The 19,967-nt window shown below is 45.1% G+C and overlaps 1 protein-coding gene across 1 annotated transcript in view; it reads left to right on the top strand.

Annotated features, from left to right (window-relative positions):
• The window catches only part of B3GLCT (beta 3-glucosyltransferase), a 393,556-nt gene that overhangs the window by 243,822 nt on the left and 129,767 nt on the right, over positions 1-19,967 (top strand). The window contains exons 6-7 of the mRNA XM_066583040.1: positions 16,954-17,065; positions 18,405-18,541. Of these exons, the coding sequence (XP_066439137.1) occupies positions 16,954-17,065; positions 18,405-18,541 (249 nt within the window). The remainder of the gene's footprint in view (positions 1-16,953; positions 17,066-18,404; positions 18,542-19,967) is intronic.

Raw genomic sequence — 19,967 nt, 5'->3', positions numbered from 1 at the left:
AGCCCTATTTTCATTTGTACAAGGAAAGACTAGAAGCAATGGGATGAAACTGAAAGAGAGGAGACACAAATTACATATTAGAAAAAAAATTTCTGACAGTGAGGGTGATCAATGAGTGGAACAGGTTGCCAAGGGAGGTGGTGAGGTCTCCTTGAAGTGTTCAAACAAAGGATGGACAAATATCTGTCTGGGATGATTTAGTGAATCCTGCACTGAGCAGGGGGTTGGACCCGATGACCCTTGAGGTCCCTTCCAACCCTACCAGTCTATGGGTCTATGATTCTAGAGGACCCGGATATCTGATGTTTAGGGCATGTTAGATAGATTTCATCAGCTGAGCCTCAGATCCATTTCTAAGCAAACTATTCATTTATACAACTTTTTCAATGATTAATTGAAAAAAAAAGTCTTTCCAAATAAATTACCCTCATGGTATTACTTAATGTAATGTAGTCACATTAAAATTAACCCTTGCCAATCCAATTTGTATTCTGGTTTTCCTAGGGGGCTTACTCTTTTTCTGCTGTTATAGCGCGGCGCTATCTGCTGGCTAAAGCCAGTACTACATGAGGTGACACATTGGATAGGCTCCGACAGCAGAGAGGCTGGCAATATACAATAAGAGAACCCCGACGGACGTCTTCCAACATCGGAGCTGTACAGCCTTAAATCATAATGTCTTCAGAGGTCAGACAGTGGATTAGAAAGGGTTAATAATGCAGAAGAACTTTTTGAGACTTGGATGTTTCTGCATTGGGACACATAGATGGAAAGGGTCCAGTAAAATTGGCCCTGTGGGGGCCTCTACTTTACTAATGTTTTTCACATACTTCCTGTCTTGTTAAACGACTTTCCCGTTTTACAGCATTGCTCTTTTGCATTAAGAGAAATAACCCAGCTGCAATATAATGTCCTTTCATGGGCTTAGATTACATTTAATTTATTTTTATACAATATATATCAATGTCAGTTATGGGAAGACTTTCCTGACATCCAATTTAGGTGGCCTGGATTCCTGATTCACTGAATAGACTATTAAAAGCTTTTGCACTGTTCTAATAATATAAAAAGTAACCAAGTATAAAATGCCCATTGGTAATTCTTCCGAATTACTACAAATATATGGAGATAGGGTAAAAAATGTGTATTTTCAGTCGTTTACACTGAGAATATTTTACAGTTTCTCTTGTGTATGATAGATTCTGACCAATTCATGAAGTTAGAGGGGTTGTGACAGGTTTGAAAGTTAACCCTATCAACAGGATAGAGAGTAACTTTCAAATTGGTGGGGATCTGACTGCTTGGACCCCCATCAGTATTGAGAAAGGGTCTCCGACACGTCTCGAAGTGAGGGCACTTGTGGTCGCACGTCCTCCATTCATTTTAGTTGGACTTCAGAGATGGCCGAGCACTTGAATCCTGCTATCTCTATCCATCCCAGTAGACATTAATGCAGTGACAGTTAAAAATGTGCACCACCATTGGCACACTCCATTCAAAGGGGCATTTGGGGTGCGCCAATCTCAGGATCGCTGATGGTCCCAGCCGTTGGACACCCAACAATCAGATATTTATTTTCTATCCTGAGGGAGGGAGAATGAGATAAATGTGTTTAATGCTAAAAAAACCTCATAATCTGTATTTTTTCCTATAGTATTGCCAAGGATCAAATACACTGCTCACCAGAAACGTAATGGTTCTGCTGTGCTGTTGTTTTTTTTTTAATCACAAGGTTGGGACAAATCTCTCTTTTTCAGGTTTTCCAATTGACCCCACGCCCTGCGACTGTCTTAACAAGCTTCTCATACATATATTAAGCAGTGATAAAAAAAAAAAGACCTCTCACAGTTAAAGTCAGCAACATAGATTGTCTTGTGACAATGGCACCTGTCAGGTGGGGGGATATGTCAGGCCTCTCGTTGGCCAAGCCAGAAACCTACTGCACACTGATGAGGGGGAAACCCCCAGAAACAGCTGTCTGTGTGTGGATTCTGGCTTAGCTTTCAATTCCCAGTCATTGTTACAAGGCTTGTATAAAGAGTCTAAGATTGACTTGCAGGAATGCTGGCTGCCTTCTAATAGGTGGTGCTGCAGAAGTATTGTTCCATCTCTCTTATAGGCAGCAAACTAACACTTTGTTCTTGAAGTTGATGCCCATTTTTCCTGGTTCCAAGACAAGTGTAAGGATATGAGTGACTGACAACAACCAAATTGTGATGGTTAGACGACTGGGTCAGATCTCCTTCAAAATGTCACATCTTGTGGGGTGTCCCAGTATGTAGTAATATGCGCAATACCTACTAAAGCTAGTTTAAGAAATTACAGCTGATGAATAGAGGATAGTGTCGTAGACGCCAAAAGTTCATTGAAACCTTTGGGTTCTGGCATTTATGTATATGTGACATGATTCATCTTTCTAAGTACTCCCCTTCATGACAACTTCCCTAAAGGCAATGCGCCCTGCCACATGGCACAAATCGTTCAGCAATGATTTGAGGAACATGACAAACATCAGGGTGATGTCTTGGTCTCAAAATTCTCCAGATATCAATCCGATCGAACGTGTGTGGGATGGAGGCTCCAACTCGTAACTTACAGGACTTAAATGATCTCCTGCTGATGTCTTGGTGCTAGATACCACAAGACACCTTCAGAAGTCTTGTGGATTATGTGTATTTAGGTCAGGCCTATACAACTTGGCAGTACGTTGGAGCCAACATTAAAATCTTCAAACCTCTTGGGACTGCAGGTAGGTTTTAACATTCTCACTGTTGCTCCAGGTGGTGCTTTATGGAACAAAAGTTTCATCAAAGGAGTCTTCCAAGTAAGTATATCACTTGTGCTTCTCACGAAGAAGCCCATAGGCAGGTTTGCAGGACTTCACCGATAAACGCCCCTACTAGCCTGCCATTGGCTGCAGCAGTTAAATGGATAAACAACTGACGTTACCCTTACAGCCAACGTAAAAGGAGACCAGAGCGGCACCCAGCAGCATCAGGGAGCAGTGTGCAGAAGGAGGGGAGTGTGTTTTTTTTATTTCACACACACCTCATCCACCCCAGTGCCACCAATGTCTGAAAATCCCTTTAGGAATCCTGAAGCTGAACTTTTAACTACTTCATTATTCATTAAACTTCTGATCCATAATTATAATGAACTACCTACCTGGAACTAAACTTCAATTTCGGGTATGAAGTTCAATGATTATTCATTTGATGTCTGATCTGTACTAAAACATCTGTCTGGTTACTCTAGTGTGGTATGAACAGCAAATTATCCATGTATGTGTAACTCAGAGTGTTAACCCCTTAGTGACCAAGCCTGTTTGCGCCTTAATGACCAGGCCAAATTTTGCAAATCTGACACGTGTCACTTTAGCATGGAAAAACACCAGAAAGGTTTTGCATATCCAAGCGATTCTGACATTGTTTTTTCGCCACATGTTGTACTTCATTTAGGTGGAAAAAAAAGACCGATAGAATTTGTGTTTATTTATTAAAAGCGCCAAAATTGGGAAAATTTTGAAAAAATCGTCATTTTTTCACATTTCCAACTGCAATATCTCAAATATGTGCAAACATAATATAGAAATTTTTGCTAAGATTTAGATTTCCATCCGTTTACTTTATTTTGGGCGCACATTGGAAAAACTTTTTTTTTTTTTTTTAACCATTTAGGAGACGTACAATTGTAACATTACTTTTCAGCATTTTGAGGAACACTTTGTTTTCCTACACCAATCCAAGATTGGAAAGGCTCATAGGAGTCAAAATGATAGATACCCCCACAAGTGACCCCATTTTAAAAACTACACCCTTTAACGTATTCACTGAGGGGTGTCATGAGTATTTTAACCTCACAGTTTTTTTTCAGGAGTCAATGCAATTTAGAAGAGAAAAACTAAAATTTCATATTTTTGCAAATATGTCATTTTAAAGACAGGACTTTTTTCTATAGTACACATGAAAATGAGGATTTGCACCCCAGAATGGATACCCCTGTTTGTCCCGTGCTCAGAAACATACCCATTGTGGCCCTAGTATTACGTCAGGATGCACAATGGGGCCCAAAATGAAAGGATCAACCGGTGGCTTTCGGAACAGAAATTTTGCTTGAAGGAGATTTAGGCCCTATTGCACACTTGTAGAGCCATTGAGTGACTAAACGATGGAGAACGCCCACAAGTGACCCCATTTTGAAAAGTAGACCCCTTAACGAATTTATCTAGGGGTACGATGACTTTTTTGACTTCACAGTTTTTGAATGAATCTAAGCCAAGCCGAAGGAAAAAAATTACGATTTTCATTTTTTTGGTAATTGTGTCAATTTAAAAACTGTTTTTTTTTGTACAGTGTACATAGGAATGAAGACGTTCACCCCAAAATGGATACCCCCATTTGTCCCGTGTTCAGAAACATACCCATTGTGGCCCTAATCTACTTAAAGGACACATGGCTAGGCCTATAATGGAAGGAGCACCCATTGGATTTCAGGGTACAACGGAATAAATTCCAGTCCCCATTGCCCACTTGTAGAGCCATTAAGCGGCCAAAACAATAGAGAACCCCCACAAATTCATCTAGGGGTGTACTGCATATTTTGACCCCAAAGTAATTGAATGAATCTAAGCAAAACAAAAGGAAAAAATTACGATTTTCATTTGTTTGGCAATTTTGTCAATTTAAAGACTGGTTTTTTTTACAGCACACCTAGGAATGAAGACTTTCACCCCAAAATGGATACCCCCGTTTGTCCCGTGTTCAGAAACATACCCATTGTGGCCCTAATCTACTTACAGGACACATGGCTAGGCCTATAATGGAGGGAATGCCCGCTGGATTTCTGGGCAGAACTGAATAAATTCCAGGCCCCATTGCCCACTTATACAGAAAAAAAATTGACTTCCTAAAAATAATCCCTCCCCCCCACCATCCCCATTTTTTTGGCATTCCCTACATATTAGATAAAGGTAATAATATAAACTGCGTTTTATGTCCGAAGACAGGGGTAATTACGGAGGCTGCTTGGGATGGGCACATGGGGCAAGAAAACCGGGTATCCCCCCCCCCCCTCCTCTCATGTATTTTGGGGGGTATTTCGTAACCTCAGCAGCGGGTATGGGGTGTAAAAAATGGCACTCTGTGAGGCTTTGTAATTTTGCTGCGGTGCGGCGGTCTCACAGACAAGGCGCACAACAAGCTGCTCCTGGAACTGCAGGAAGGCGAACGTTCCCGGGGCTTCTTGCAAATTACGTATTACAGGTAGCGTTCTGAATAACGCCGGGCTCACGCAGCCGTATGTGGAATCTGCTTGCGGATCCCAGCTGTGAGCCCGGCTGTGACCATGCGTACGGCCGCATAATGTACTGCGCATAACTGCCTACTCACACAGGCGGATTTTTGTTTATATTTCCTGTGCCGTCGCTTAGAGATGACCCGGGTACCCGCAGCCCGTACACAATGTGTTTGTATATGGGCTGCGGGTATATCCGCGGTCATAGAGCACAATGGGCTCTAGGTCGCGGATATCCGCGGTAAAATATAGCATGCCGTGTTCTGTTTCTGCGAGTGGATTACGTAATTCCGACCCGCTAATTGGGGGGAATTGTGTAATCCAATGCATGCGATTGATCCGTGGATTACCGCTGATCAAGCGCATGCAGAACCCGTAATTCCTCTCTGGTCATGTGTGACCGGCCTAATGTTAGTTCGCTACTTTATCACGTGACCGGGGACCGCTCATCGAGGCCACCCGTCACTGCTCCAAGCACTCAGCGACTGTTGGTCGCTGGGAGCAAGTAGATTTAAAATTTCCTGGGCTCCCTGGCTCCTGCGAATGTGTCCGGCATTTTGCCGGCGGGCGCATACCCAGAAGCTGGCAGGATCCATGGAGGATAATCGCATCTGGATTCAAATGCGGAAGCCTCCGAGAAGATGTTTCATCTTCCCCAACCGATCGCATCGGTGAGGGGAGATGAAACTGCCACTTTTTAAAGAACTTTTACGTGATCGCCTTTATCCATTGGATAACGGCGATCACGTGACCAGTAACCGCATACTGCGGCTCCCTGTGACATCTCCAGGCTCTTGGCTACCTTTGGTAGCCAGTAGCAGGGAGATTTTAAATTTCCTGGGCAATATTTCACTTTTGCGCATGCGTCTGCCATCATGCTGACGGGCGCATGCGCCGAAGCTGGGGTAAGGTCCGCGGATCAACATCCCACCAGGGAACAAATCCGGGACCTTGGGTACGTAATTTCATCCCCCCTTACGGATACGATCCATAAGGGGAGATGAAACTTTAACTTTTTAAACTTTTAACTTTTTTTTTTTTTTACTTTTTAACTTTATATGATCACTGTTATCCGATGGATAACGGTGATCATATGACTGAAAACCGCATACAGCGGTCCCCAGTCATATCTCCCTGCACTCGACTAACTGTGACAGCCGGGTGCAGGGAGATTTTGAATTTGCCGGGCTCGCCGGCTTCTGCGCATGCGCGGCACATCGCAGAAGCCAGTGGGGGGTCCCGACACCGGCCGGAGGACATCGGCGGACCTGAGGTGAGTATTTTCACCTCCCCTCATGGATCCGATCCATGAGGGGAGGTGAAACTTTTCTTTTTTTACACTTTTTTGCACTTTTCCGCGATCGCCGTTATCCGTTGTCCCCGCTGACATCTCCTGCCTCCCGGCTACCTACAGGAGCCTCAGAATATATCCAAAAGAAAGCAGCAGGAGCATCCAGGTGCAGTAAAACAGGTATTATTCCTTTATTCCATCCTCAGTAATAATGCAATGCTTGACAAAGGCTGTTTGTAACGGCCGAAACGTTGCATTATTACTGAGGATGGAATAAAGGAATAATACCTGTTTTACTGCACCTGGATGCTCCTGCTGCTTTCTTTTGGATATATTCTGAGACTTTGGATGATCTGGATCCGTCTCCTGATTAACGGCTGTGCAGGGAGAGCCTCCCCTTGGATAAGGGTTTGTTGTAGTGCTGCGGGTATCTATATATTGTTGGAAGTACCTACAGGAGCCGGGAGCCAGGAGATTTTAAATTTCCCGCGCCGCTGGGCCTTCTGTGCATGCGGTTGACGTAATGCCGCCTGGCGCGCATGCACAGAAGGATGGCTACGGGGCCCGAAGCATCGGGACAGCGGGGAGCCGTGCCGCGGACCTCGGTGAGTAATTTCAGCTGCTCCGATGGATCCGATCCATCGGAGCAGCTGAATCTTTAACTTTTTGGGCACTTTTATTTACTTTTTTGCGATCGGCGCTATCCATTGCATAGCGCCGATCACAATGCCGGGGGGGGGCGAACAGTCCAGGATGACAGCTCCATGCTGTCAGCTACCTGCGGACACCGACAGCATGGAGCTGTCACGTCCTTATTCTCTGCAGGACACATGTTTTTACGTCCTCAGAGAATAAAGCCCACTTCGGGAGGACGTAAAAACACTATGGCCCGGTCGTTAAGGGGTTAAGGCAGCAGAAATGCAATTCTAAGCTCTCGCTCACGACCTGAAGGTTTTCCAATGCATTTCAATGGGGAAAAGTGCCTTGACATACAACTTTTTTGGCTTAAGAGCTCTGTCTCGGAATGAATTAAACTCGCATGTCAAGGCACCACTCACTGTATTACGTTATTACATAATTGAATAATTTCGATAATTGAGTAACATTAGTAATCTAGGCTGGCGTTGAAGGGAAGGAGGGCAAACTGGGCAACTGCCCAGGGTCCCCATCCCCAAAGGGGAACCCAATCTTTAACACTGCCATCACTGTAAATGACTAATCAGTTGTGGTACTATCCATCTCTCTAAGAGAGTACTTGGGCAGCACCGCAACTTATTAGCATAGTGAAAGTAAAGTGCAGCAGGGCAGAGCAGAGTCATTGACTAATTAGGCTACCAGTCGCTGTCTACCTCCGGGTCTGCACCCCAGTGATTCTTTGGGTTGGAAATAATTCTCAGTCCACCTCCTGCATCCTTGTCTACTCTACCCTGCCTCCAGGCCAGTCAGGCATAATTGAATTGTGGAATCCGCGCAGATGATCCACAGTTCAATATACCCATAGACATTCATTGGGCATCCGCAGGTAATTAAATACCTGCGGATGTAATTTTCCCCGGCATGCGGATTGCACGCATGGAAAACCCCCCGCAGCATGCTCCATTTTTGCGGTCTCCCACACGGACGACTTCCATTGGAGTCAATGGAAGTCATCTGCAGCACAGCCAAAGCTGCCACTGCGGCTGTGCTGTGGATCCACGGGAAAGCAGGAGATTTTTTTTTTTAAAGCACGGCACCCGCGTGCAGAAGAAAGAAGATCCAGCCACGACTGAGAAGACCCGCACCGCATCCGGACTGGTGAGAAAATGTCTTTTTTGGCCTCATGGCTGCGGGCACGGCTGGAAACCGCTGCGGGATTCTGCCGTGGGAATCGGTTCGTGGACATGAGGCCTAGGGCTCCTACACACTTTTTTAATGCTGCAGTTTTTTTAACGTGAATGTCAATGGGACTTTCTAATGTTAAAAACGCATCGCAAGTTTGTGCTTTGCGATTTTTGTGTGATGCGTTTTTAACATTAGAAAGTGCCATTGACATTTGCGTTAAAAAAAAAACGCAAGTATGTGGGAGTCCTTTGGGCTCCCTTCCACTGGAGATAGCGATATCACTGCGAGAAAATCGCAAATCTTAAAATCGCAACGCTGCAAAATCACAAGCTTTTGCAATGCGAGAAATCTGTTTTCCCATTGCACTGTATGGACGACATAAACAAGCAAAACGCTGAAACAAACCTGCTCCTGTGATTTTTATTCCTCGCATCGCAGCTTGCCCTAAAGCAGTGGTGGCGAACCTATGGCACGCGTGCCAGAGGCGGCACGCAGAGCCCTCCCTGCTGGCACGCAGAGCCATCGGCCGCTCACCACTAGTGAGTACCTGGAGTGACCGCGGCTCCCCTACAGCAGGAGACAGAGCGGCGGCGGCGGCAGCAGGGGACGGAGCGCCCGCGGCGGCAGCAGGGGACGGAGCGCCGGCAGAAGGGGACAGAGCGCCGGCAACAGGGGACGGAGCGCCGGCAACAGGGGATGGGGCGCCGGCGGCCGCAGCAGCTGACTGAGCGCCGGCGGCCGCAGCAGCAGGAACGCTGGAGGGAGTGCCGCTGGTAGCAGGAGACTGAGCGCCGGAGGCATGAGCACAGCCACTGCCAGCGGAGGCTGGAGAGAGCGGCGGTAGCAGCAACTGGAGAGCAGGACACAAAGCGACTTAAACACAGACCGTGGGGCCGCTGGGGGGTGTGTCGCTGGTACGCGTGGGGGGGGGGGTGCTGTGGGGGGTGTCACTAGTACGCAGGAGGCCGCTGTGAGGGGTGTCACTAGTACGGGGGGGGGTGCTGTGGGGTGTCACTAGTACGCGGGGGGCCGCTGTGGGGGATGTCACTAGTACGCGGGGGGCGCTGTGGGGTGTCACTAGTACGCGGGGGAGGGCGCTGTGAGGTGTCACTATTACCTCTCTGGTATGTTTACATGGGGCGGAAATGGGCAGGGCAAAACAGACAGGGTGCAGATTTTGACTGCTTTTTGGATGCGGAAATGCTGCAGAATTTTCCACAGAAATTTCCGCTGAGGACATTCTGCAGCATTTCCGCATCCAAAAAGCAGTTAAAATCTGCACCCTGAACGCCGGGGGTAAAATCATACGTCGTGATAAGCCCCGCCCCCTGACGTGTTGGCACTTTGCAATAAATAAGTGGGTTTTGGGTTGCAGTTTGGGCACTCGGTCTCTAAAAGGTTCGCCATCACTGCCCTAAAGCATCGCAAGTGGGAAGGATATCATCGAACAACGTGTGACATTTTCTTGCGAGAGCTCGCACTCTTGCATCACACTAAAAATGTGCGACTTTCTACCAATATCAGGTTATGGTTTTACCTTGCGGGGAAGTAATTTCCGTTAGAGAGCGGAGTATAAATTGAAGTAATGCAATTTCTGCAGATTATATATTACTACAGAAAAAAGTGAAATATTTAGTATTCATTAAAGGCAAAGAAGATTGTATTGCTGTGTGATAACTGTTCTGCAACCTCGTGTCGTGTTGTTTTGAATTTTATTGTTTGGACATTTTCTTGAGGAAAATAATGCATTGCCTATACATTTTTTTCTTACTGATGAAAACCAGAAACATATTAAATGTTTCTAATGTTTTATTTACTGATTGTAGTTTTTTTTTATTCTGTTGTTTGTACATGACTATTGGGACAGCCATCTTGCAGATAACAGCATTTAGAAATTCTGCTTTACAGTAGTGTAATATGGTGGCGCCATTAACCTTGCGCTGGTCATGATGCAGTAAACGAGCTTGGGTGATGCCGGCTACTGTGATGTAATATCTAGCCAGTTCGTTAATGAATGCCACCTGGAAGCCAGTCCCGTTCAGGGTAAGGACATTCTATGTGGTAAAACGGGTGACTGAACGCAGGTCAGTTCTCGGGACCCGATGATCAACCTTCATCCAGAAAGGGCCATCCCGAATTGGGCTTTTGACTCTTTCCTTCATGTGTGCCCTGTGAGGTGCTGGTTGGCAACGGGAACTCGGGTTGTCAGTGGCTCTAACCCTGGTGCTTGAAGTGCTAGCCATTGTTGTTTGATTGGGAGTCCCTGAATACTTTGTCGCCTTGGGACAGGGGGGGGGGGCGACAGGAAGCGCAGTAATGAAGGCCCATTTCACAAGTGTATTGGTACTAGGCCCTTCATTGTTGCATGCTGTTGCCGTTTGCCTCGACTAGGTGGTGTATCTGTCTTCAGCAAGGAAGGAATCGCTGTTGCCTGGCCTTCACCAGAGCCTCGTTAGCCAGCCGTATTGGAGGTTCCTGACAGGCCTTCACGGCTACCGTAATTTGCCCTGTCAGGCAGTCCCCTACTTGACTGTTGCCCGTCTCCCACAATTAGGACGTGAGGTTGGACTCCGGCGGCTCGGACCACACCCAGGGAGTGGCACTGAACCTTCACCCTCCCATAAATAAGTCCATGGTAACATCCGATCTCTCCGTGTCTGCTGTACGCCAGGTTCGTTTGTTGTCACGGTCACATGTCCATCATTGTGGCATATTCACCAACTGAAGAACACACAGTTGTAGACATAGATGACTTTTACGACCAGCTTGCCACCACAGTGCAGTCCGGCCCTCCGCATGATGTACTCATAGTGCTCGGCGACCTGAATGCAAACCCAGGTCTCCGGACTCCTGGATACAAAGACATCGTTGGATCCTTTTGGGGAAGGCCCAACCAATGACATTTCACATCGGATGCTGTCATTGTGTGCCTCAATGGACCTCAAAGTGACAGGGTGCTGATTCCAGAAACGTAGCATCCATAGGTTTACCTGAATATACAAAGATGGATGTACAAAAAAGGAACTGGACTACATACTCATTCGTCATTGCAATTCTGTCAAATCGTGTCGATTCTACTGTGGGGCAGAAGCTCCAGCAAACACAGACCACCGTTTGCATATTGCCAAAATAGCAGTTCCACTCCATCCGCCCCATAAGACCAGTTCACAACCTTCACTGAATGTTGATCCCCTGAGGGAAGATCCAGCACTCGAACGTCAGTACAACATCGCAATCAAAAACTGGTTTTGGGCAATCTCCCACATGAACCAGAGGCAGCTTGAAATGTCACAAGAGACGCTATCCGTGAAGCTGGCAAGAATGTTCTTGGATACTGGTGTCCCCGTAGGTAGCCCTGGCTAACGGACGACACTATGCAGGTCCTTGAAGTGAAGGTGAATGCCCATCTTAAGAACAATCAAGCGGAATGTAATAGGCTGAAGGGCATGTTCCAGGCAAACGCCAACATAGACAGGGGACGGTAGAATAATGCTCTGGCTGATGAAGCTGGGAGGGTCTGAAGTCAAACAATCTAAGAGCAGCATACAAAAGCAGTTGTTAGAATCTGAGGGTCCTAAGGGACCAGCCGGCATACGCCAATCCACAAATCCGATGGCAGCCCTTGTACGAACCATGACAAGACACTTCAACGCTGGCGTGAACATTTCTCATCCGCCCTAAACCATTCATTGGCTAATCTGTGCCACTACCTCGACGACCATGCATTCGTTACTGTGAACGACCATTCTGTGCCTACGGATGCTCCGTCATGGGAAGAGGCCCGTTCTGCTATTCAGACACGGATGCCCCGCCGGCTCAGATGGCATTCCAAATGAAATGCGCAATTGAGCTGATAAGCACTGCTCTACATCAACTATTTTTGCGCATCTGGTCCTGTGGGAAAGTCCCCGTCGAATGGAAGGAGAGCATCATCCTCGCCCTGTACAAGAGAAAGGGCCCAAGAACTGCATGCTCTAGCTACAGGCTGATAACGCTCCTTTCGGTTCCCGGCAAGGTCTTCGCGCACATTCTACTCTCAACAGTACAAACACTTCTGACCTCCAAGCAGAGACTCCAGCAGTCAGGCTTCATGGCAGGCTGCTCTACCATGGATTGCATACTCGCTCTTAGGCTCCTCTCAGAGATACAGAGAATTTAACAGACCACTCCTAGTCGCATATGTTGATCTCAAGGCGGTGTTCAACAGAGAAGCCCTCTGGAAAGCCTTATGTGGCATCGGCGTCCCCACATCCCTTCTAAACCTACTAAATAAAAGACATGCATCAGGGCACATCCGCCAAAGTCCGTATCAATGGTTCAACCTCACCTAGTTTTGAGACCTCATCTGGCATTCGACAGGACTGCGTCTTGGCTCCCGCACTCTTCTGCAGGGCCATGTACTGGATCCTTCAGCGTATTGTTCAAAATAACGGGGTCACTCTTCCGGAGTACCACTATACAGACCTAGACTACGCCGACGATGTTGCACTCCAGAACGTCACATTTAATAACTTGAGACACTCATTGGAACAGTTTGATTTTGAGGCATCTTGTCTTGGGCTCCACATCTCCTGGCAAAAAAACAAGCTGCAGAATTCAGGAGCCGACGCAATCCCTCCAAACCGAGACGTAAACGGCCAGAGAGTCGATGCTGTCAGTGAGTTTGTGTACCTCGGAAGCGTTCAGCACACAGATCGGAGGGCACTTCTGGACATTCTGCGGAGAATAGCACTGGCAGCCTCGGCGATGAGGTGCCTGGATAAGCTCTGGTGGAGGCAGAGCATAACACTCAGGACTAAGATTCGATTTTACGAGACCTGTGTAATGCCAACACTCAGGACTAAGATTCAATTTTACGAGACCTGTGTAATGCCAATCTTATTGTACAGTTCGGAGACCTGGACTTTGCTGTCGCAAACCACTGAGCATCTGGAGTCCTTTCACATGCAATGTTAACGCCAGATTGTTTATGTCCGTTGGTTCGACTTAATCAGAAACAGCGAGATACGGGCTTGCACTGGGCTTGAGTTAATCACAGAAACAATAACAAGGAGACGACTCGCAAGTTTTGGTCATATTGCACGCTTTTCAGAAGCTGTCCCGGCCCACGGTGCTCTAAACACAGTAAATGCTAGTAAAATCGAGAGACAACCCCTTGCCGGATGGCATGGGCCTCCTGGTCATCCGCGACGCTCGTGGGTGCAACAGATAGGTCGTGACATCGAAACTAGAACAAAAAATTGCCAAAAATTCTTGATACCTGTGTATAACATAAAATCTTAATTTATACAATGTCATTTTCTGATGAGAAACGCTCTTTTCTCCTTAGGGAGAGCAACTATATACTATAAATATAGACTTGTATAAAAAGTCCCACTTTGACTCGAAGGAATGCTGCCTTTCAGTAGGTGGCACTGTGGAGGATTTATTCCATCTCCCTTATTTGCATTTTCTGATGACACATCCCCTTTAATATTTAGCGCTGGATTTCAGCTACACGGTCATGTATATAACTATGGGTATTAAACATAGCAGGCACCATAGGGTCCACCTCCACTCAGAAGGGCAGTGTAATTTGTCACCCATAGATCTACATTTACTTTTGTTTTGCTAATTTGACTAAGAACAAAAGACACTTGGATCAGATTGGAGCTAAAATAAGCTTTTCTTGGACTGAAAACCATTGTAGCTGCATGTTGATGTGGCTTAGAGGGTCTCCAATGTTGCTATGGGTTCTTATGGTTGCTTGCTACACCCCTAAGCAAATCAGCTGCAAAAAGCATGCAATAGAACACACTTTTTTATCTTTTTAAACACAATTTTTTTTTTGCCAGATTCACATAAAGAGCGGCTTCATAAACTCGCCGTCATTCCTGCTGAGCAGGCTTGTAGGATTATGGTCTTATCTAGATGCAGGACAGAAGATGCTGAGCTGGATCTCAGGTAAAGCAGAAGTCTAGAAATAAAGCAGATTAGTTATCCAACCACGGGGAAGGTTAACAGCCTAAAGAGAAGATTAAAAGCCTACCTTCTTATATAAATGTTCATATGAAGAACGGTGGGTGCATATCTAGAAGAAAAATGGACACTGCTTCACCTTCCAACCCAGCAGGAGTTCCTAATCATAGCGTAGCACTTCATCACACGCCGTGCTTCTTAGAAGGCGGGAGAGAAAACTCCTGTCCTTGCAACAAGAAGAATGTTGGCTCTTTAGAGCAAAGAGCACATTTATATAATAAGCAAGAGACCTTACTGCTTAGCATAGTGAAAGAAAGACACATCATTTTATATAGAATCAGTAATACAAAAGCATATTAAAAAGATGTGCTTCATAACCGTACATTAAAGAGACCTTCCACTTTTAGGGCAAAATTTTGTCCTGGGACCGTAGGGGGGAGAGGATATATTGCCTGCTGACCCTCCAATCAGAAGCGTCTAGGTCCCACTTGGCCAACAGTCCTCAGACTACCTAATCCCTAGCAGGGCATTGGTAGTGTTAGGCATGCACATGGGCAGGTCGGATTCCGCGTGCAAAATCCCGCAGTGGAAACCGGCCCTGACTGCAGCCAGTGACCCTGTGTACCCGTCATTATTTTTAATTCTTGCTTTTCCCGCGTGATCGCCAAGCGAAGATGCGGAATCGGCGACATTTCAGCAATGTCATTACAGAAGGGCCACAGATCAGACAGCTTTCATTGACCGTAATGGAAGCCATCCGCGCGGAATCCGTGCAAAAATGAAGCAGTCTGCGTTTTGTTTTTTTTTTATCCACAGTTGGTTTCCGCTTGTGTGCATGAAGAATCACTTTTCCATAGCATGCTATGGAAGATATTTGCTGCGGAATCAGAGGCGGACGCCCGCTCCGGATTCTGCAATGCAGTTCCGCCCGTGTACAGGCGACCTTAGACTACCAATGCACTATGCCTGCTCTCTAATTGGCCAGGATTGCTGATGAGCAGTGGTGGCCAATCAGAGAACCATATATAATGTGCATTAGTTAGAAAATGGTAGAGGCTGTCTTGGACGTTCGAAAACTGAAGCTGAAACAGGTGGATTGAAGAGGCAGCAAAAAAGAACTGCAAATGATATAGCCCCCTTTTCCTCTAGTCTGTGTTATAAGTGAGACCTGGGGGTGTTCTAATTTCCAGGCTCAATATCCAAAAAGCCTCATGTAAGCAGAATCCCGCTCCAGTCCTCTGTTCATGACCTGAAGGTTGCCAGTTCCATCCCCACATGGTTCAAGGTTGACTCAGTCTTCCATCCTTCAAAGGTCTGTAAATTGAGTACCCAGCTTGGTGGTGGTGGTGGTGGGGGTAGTAACCTGAAAGCGCTGCAGAATAAGTAGGCACTATACCAATAATAAGTGCTAGTGTCATCTGCGTGCTCCTCCATGAAATGTCTAGGGTTTACATATTAATATCTTTAGGTTTACTGTGTTTATTAGCTGCTATCAACAAAATTAGAAACCCGTTGGAACTTTTTCACAATATACCACATGACCAAATACCTGCTGAGATGGAGCGAAGGAAATAACTGTGATCGACAGTCGAATATCATATTCTTTTCATTCAAGGAATAGACGATTATGCATAAATTAGGCAGAATTTTTTTTTTTTTTTAAAGTTCAAGGTCTCATTAGACGTGATGCATATTATAATATTGTGTCATTTAAAAACTTTTGAGAAATGCAACACCTTTATAATACAGGGATTTTACCTTATTCTCCCCTCGACGCTTTGAGGATTTTATGGCAGATTATTAAAATTTGGGAAAAATTTACAAAGTACAGTAAAAAGGAAAAATGCCAGAATTTTGACACCGATTTGATGCAGCAAATTTAGAATGTGTTTAGACACTTCTTGCACATTTTTTAAAGGTGTCCCTTAATGACATGGCCTAATTTGGCCATAAGGAGACAATGATATTCGAGGGATTTTCATCTCCACTTTTCAAAAGCCATAACTTTTTATTTTTCCGTTGACACGGCCGTATAAGGGCTCGTGCTTTGCGTCGCAAACTACTATTTTTATCGGTACCATTTTTGGGTGCATATAATTTATTGTAAAACTTTTATTTTTTGACAGCAGAGAGAGAAAACGTCGACTCTGGCATTGTTTTTTTTTTTCTTTTGCAGTGTTACTCATATGCAAACTTATGCCCTGCGGCGTTAAGGGGCTATAAAAAGAGGTGTGGTTAAGAGGAGTCTTAAAATGTATCAGATTTATTAATGGCATGTGTTTTATTAGCACAAAACATTACTATAAAGTACGTAATCAAGAGGTTCCTGACAGTTTTCAGTTTGTTTTTATGTTTTTTCTTATTCCTTTTTTCCTGTGGTGTTTGTCATATACTTACAAATATCTCTTGCTACCTGGACACGATCAACAATATGGGATGTTCCTCTGTTCTTTTGAGCGTATTGTTTTTACAGGGTTACTATGTTTGCCCCCACTATGCTTGGTAAGCCATGATTTCCATGAGATAAACTGTGAAGCATATGTCAATACAAACATTTTTAAACTCCTCCTCACAGTTCTCATCTCTTAAAGTTTTGCAGATCACTACGGCAGAAATTCTTCTTGGATATTTTTCTGTGAAGAAGACACATCGGTGAGCCTTAGGAAACTACTGAAAACATTGCAGAGATTCGACAGGTCTAAGGTACGCCTTCCTAATTAAATATTTGTCATTTCTAAGTCCGTCGGCTTCGCTGAGCCCTACGCTTATATACTCATAGTAGCTGAGTTGGGAGATGTAAGTTTTATACTTGCCTTTCCCCTGTTGGCTTTCAAACCCGCTGCTGCAATGCAATCTGTGAACTACATAGGTGTGCTCTATGTAGTCCATCGGAAGTGTTTAGGGGCGGCTTTGACAACTGACACCAAAGGAGTGACGGTGTAGGGAAGTATAAAGCTAAAACACTTGATGTTGCAGCCACATCTGTGTGAATGTGTGTCTGTGTCTTCCTCCCACAGCTCCTCCTTCCTTCTCCGCTCTCCATAGATGTCTATGGGCTGCTGCTTTTATCTGATTTCTAGACTTCTGTATATGAATTTATCAGAGAAGAAAAGTGCCCTGATAAGTGGAGAAAAAAGCATTTTTTTCTGTTATTATAAACGTCATTATTAGAGATGAGCGAGTATACTCGCTAAAGGCAATTGCTCGAGCGAGCATTGCCTTTAGTGAGTACCTGCCCGCTCGAGACTGAAGGTTCGGGTGCCGGCGCGAGGGAGCTGCGAGTAGCGGCTGTCAGCAGGAGGGAGTGGGGGGGGGGGGGGGGGGGGGGAGAGAGAGAGATCTCCCCTCCGTTCCTCCCCGCTCTCCCCCGCAGCTCCCTGCCCGCCGCAGGCACCCGAACCTTCAGTCTCGAGCGGGCAGGTACTCGCTAAAGGCAATGCTCGCTCGAGCAATTGCCTTTAGCGAGTATACTCGCTCATCTCTAGTCATTATGTTTACTTGTATTATTGATATATGAAAAATGTTGTTTAGTTACTCTTTAACAAAATTCAAGACAAGGTAAGAGTAGACACATCTGTATAGGAGCAGCAAAACCAAAGTGATACGAGACTATTAATCAAGACCTGTCACTACATTTCTTCGTTTTAGATGCTTTAGAACTATTTAGAACTATTATAACGTATTTGATTGTTAACATGGTCGTCACTTTTAAGACATACGGTAATGGCTTCTGATTCTAGTTGCACTTCAGTACTCAGATTTTAAGACAGAGTGGCAAGGTCTCTCTTTGGGGTCACCCATGTTTATGTTAGGCTCCTAGTATTTGGGTATGTTCACATACAGCAGGAATTTCTGCAGATAAAAATGCGTTTCATACTCTAGATGTGAATGTGGTTGTTTCTCCAGCATGTGCACGGATTTCTGTAAGCCCCATTGAAAGCCGCTGGACAGTCTCCAAGAAATCTGCCAGTTTGAACATGATTTTTTTTCTTCTTGTCCGAGCACAGTACTCTAATTTTTCATTCCTGTTTCTTTGCTTTAGAAATATTTTTTGGGGAAAGCACTATATGACGAAGAGTCAACTATAATTCATCATTATGCCTTTGCTGAAGACCCTACATTTTTCAAGTATCCGGATTTTGCTGCCGGCTGGGCTCTCAGTATGCCACTTGTGAGAAGGTAAAAGAAGTTCTCTTTTTATATTTTTTCCCACTAATAAAATGATGAAAGATCACCATATGTTCTTCAGCAACCACAGGTGAACTCAATACAGATCACAATTAGGATTTAAAAGGGGCCTCATGTGGCGCAGAGTGTTAACCCCCTTCCCCCTAAAAGGAACCTGTCATTACTTTTGTGTACATAAAACTGGCTATAGCGGTGAAATATTGTATTTTACAAAACCTATTTTTTAAATGTTTTGATTAACTCCTACCTTGAAAAGGATGAGATAAACGTTTACCGTGCCGCATGTAAATTCACGATGAGTGGTCCTATGGGCAAACCACACAGTCTCTGGTGGGCTGCGCAGACTGTTTTTCCGGGCCAGATTGGTCTCCTAGGTCTCTTCTTTGAATGGCTGTGATTGGCTCTTTGAGCACTGGCTCTAATTGGCTGAGCCGCAGCGCTTGAAAACCAATCACAGCCAGCCCTTTCTGGAGGCGGGAAATTTAAACCTCCAATCCAGGAAATGAAGATAAAAGACTTCAAGCAAGTGCCGGTAAACCTGCAAAGAAGAAGCGGCGGACCTGTCAGCGGATATTAGATGATGTTTTATTTTTTTTAATGCAGCTAGGGCTTATTTTCGGGTTAGAGCTTATATTTCAAGCTTACCACCACGTGTGGCTTTGTAGCGACACAAAATTGCAATATCGCCACAAGAAAACACAGTGATATCACACATGGCACCGATGCGATATCACGTTGCCTGTGTGAAATAGGCCTAACGGTCACGATTTGCTATGTTTTGTGGCCCATGTTTGCCTATGGAGCCTCCTTTATTATCGTATCACATAGCCCGAAATTGCGATTTTCGTGCTATGCGACTTTAACATTAGAAAGTCCTATTAACTTTCTCGCTATAAATCGCGTGAGTATTTTTTGCCTAGAGGGATACAGGAACATTGATCCAGTCCTGGTCTAGTGTGATGCACTTGAGCTGACAACCAGTTCATTATTGGTGTGAGGTCTGGCAAATCCTACAGTAGACTGTAATCTGTAGTTTTGAATGTTAGATAAAATGTTCCAATTTAATACAAAACATTGGAGTGTAACGATACTCGAAGACCCACAGCTGATGCCGTACATCTGCTGCAAATGTCCTCAATAATTCAGAATGTGACCTGAAGAGATGCTAATGAGGTGTTTAAAATGACACTTTGAAACTTTTAGCATATTTTCTAACCCGTTGAAGAAGATTGCTGTTAACGTTGGTTGTAAAGGGCTGCTTATATTATGTCTGAGAGCTGCGATAATTATAGGGAAAGGTCATTGCTTCTAATATTTTGGCGCAGCTTCCACTGGGGGCTAAATGAGTTCTAGTTCATTCTGATTAAGCATGAACTCTTCAGCATAATGCAGTTACAGTAAAGCGTCTCATCACTGC

This window comes from Eleutherodactylus coqui, chromosome 1, assembly GCF_035609145.1.
Source record: "Eleutherodactylus coqui strain aEleCoq1 chromosome 1, aEleCoq1.hap1, whole genome shotgun sequence".
Classification (NCBI taxonomy): domain Eukaryota; kingdom Metazoa; phylum Chordata; class Amphibia; order Anura; family Eleutherodactylidae; genus Eleutherodactylus; species Eleutherodactylus coqui.
Note: the sequence above shows the minus strand (reverse complement) of the source record. Positions and strands in the feature narration are given on the sequence as shown.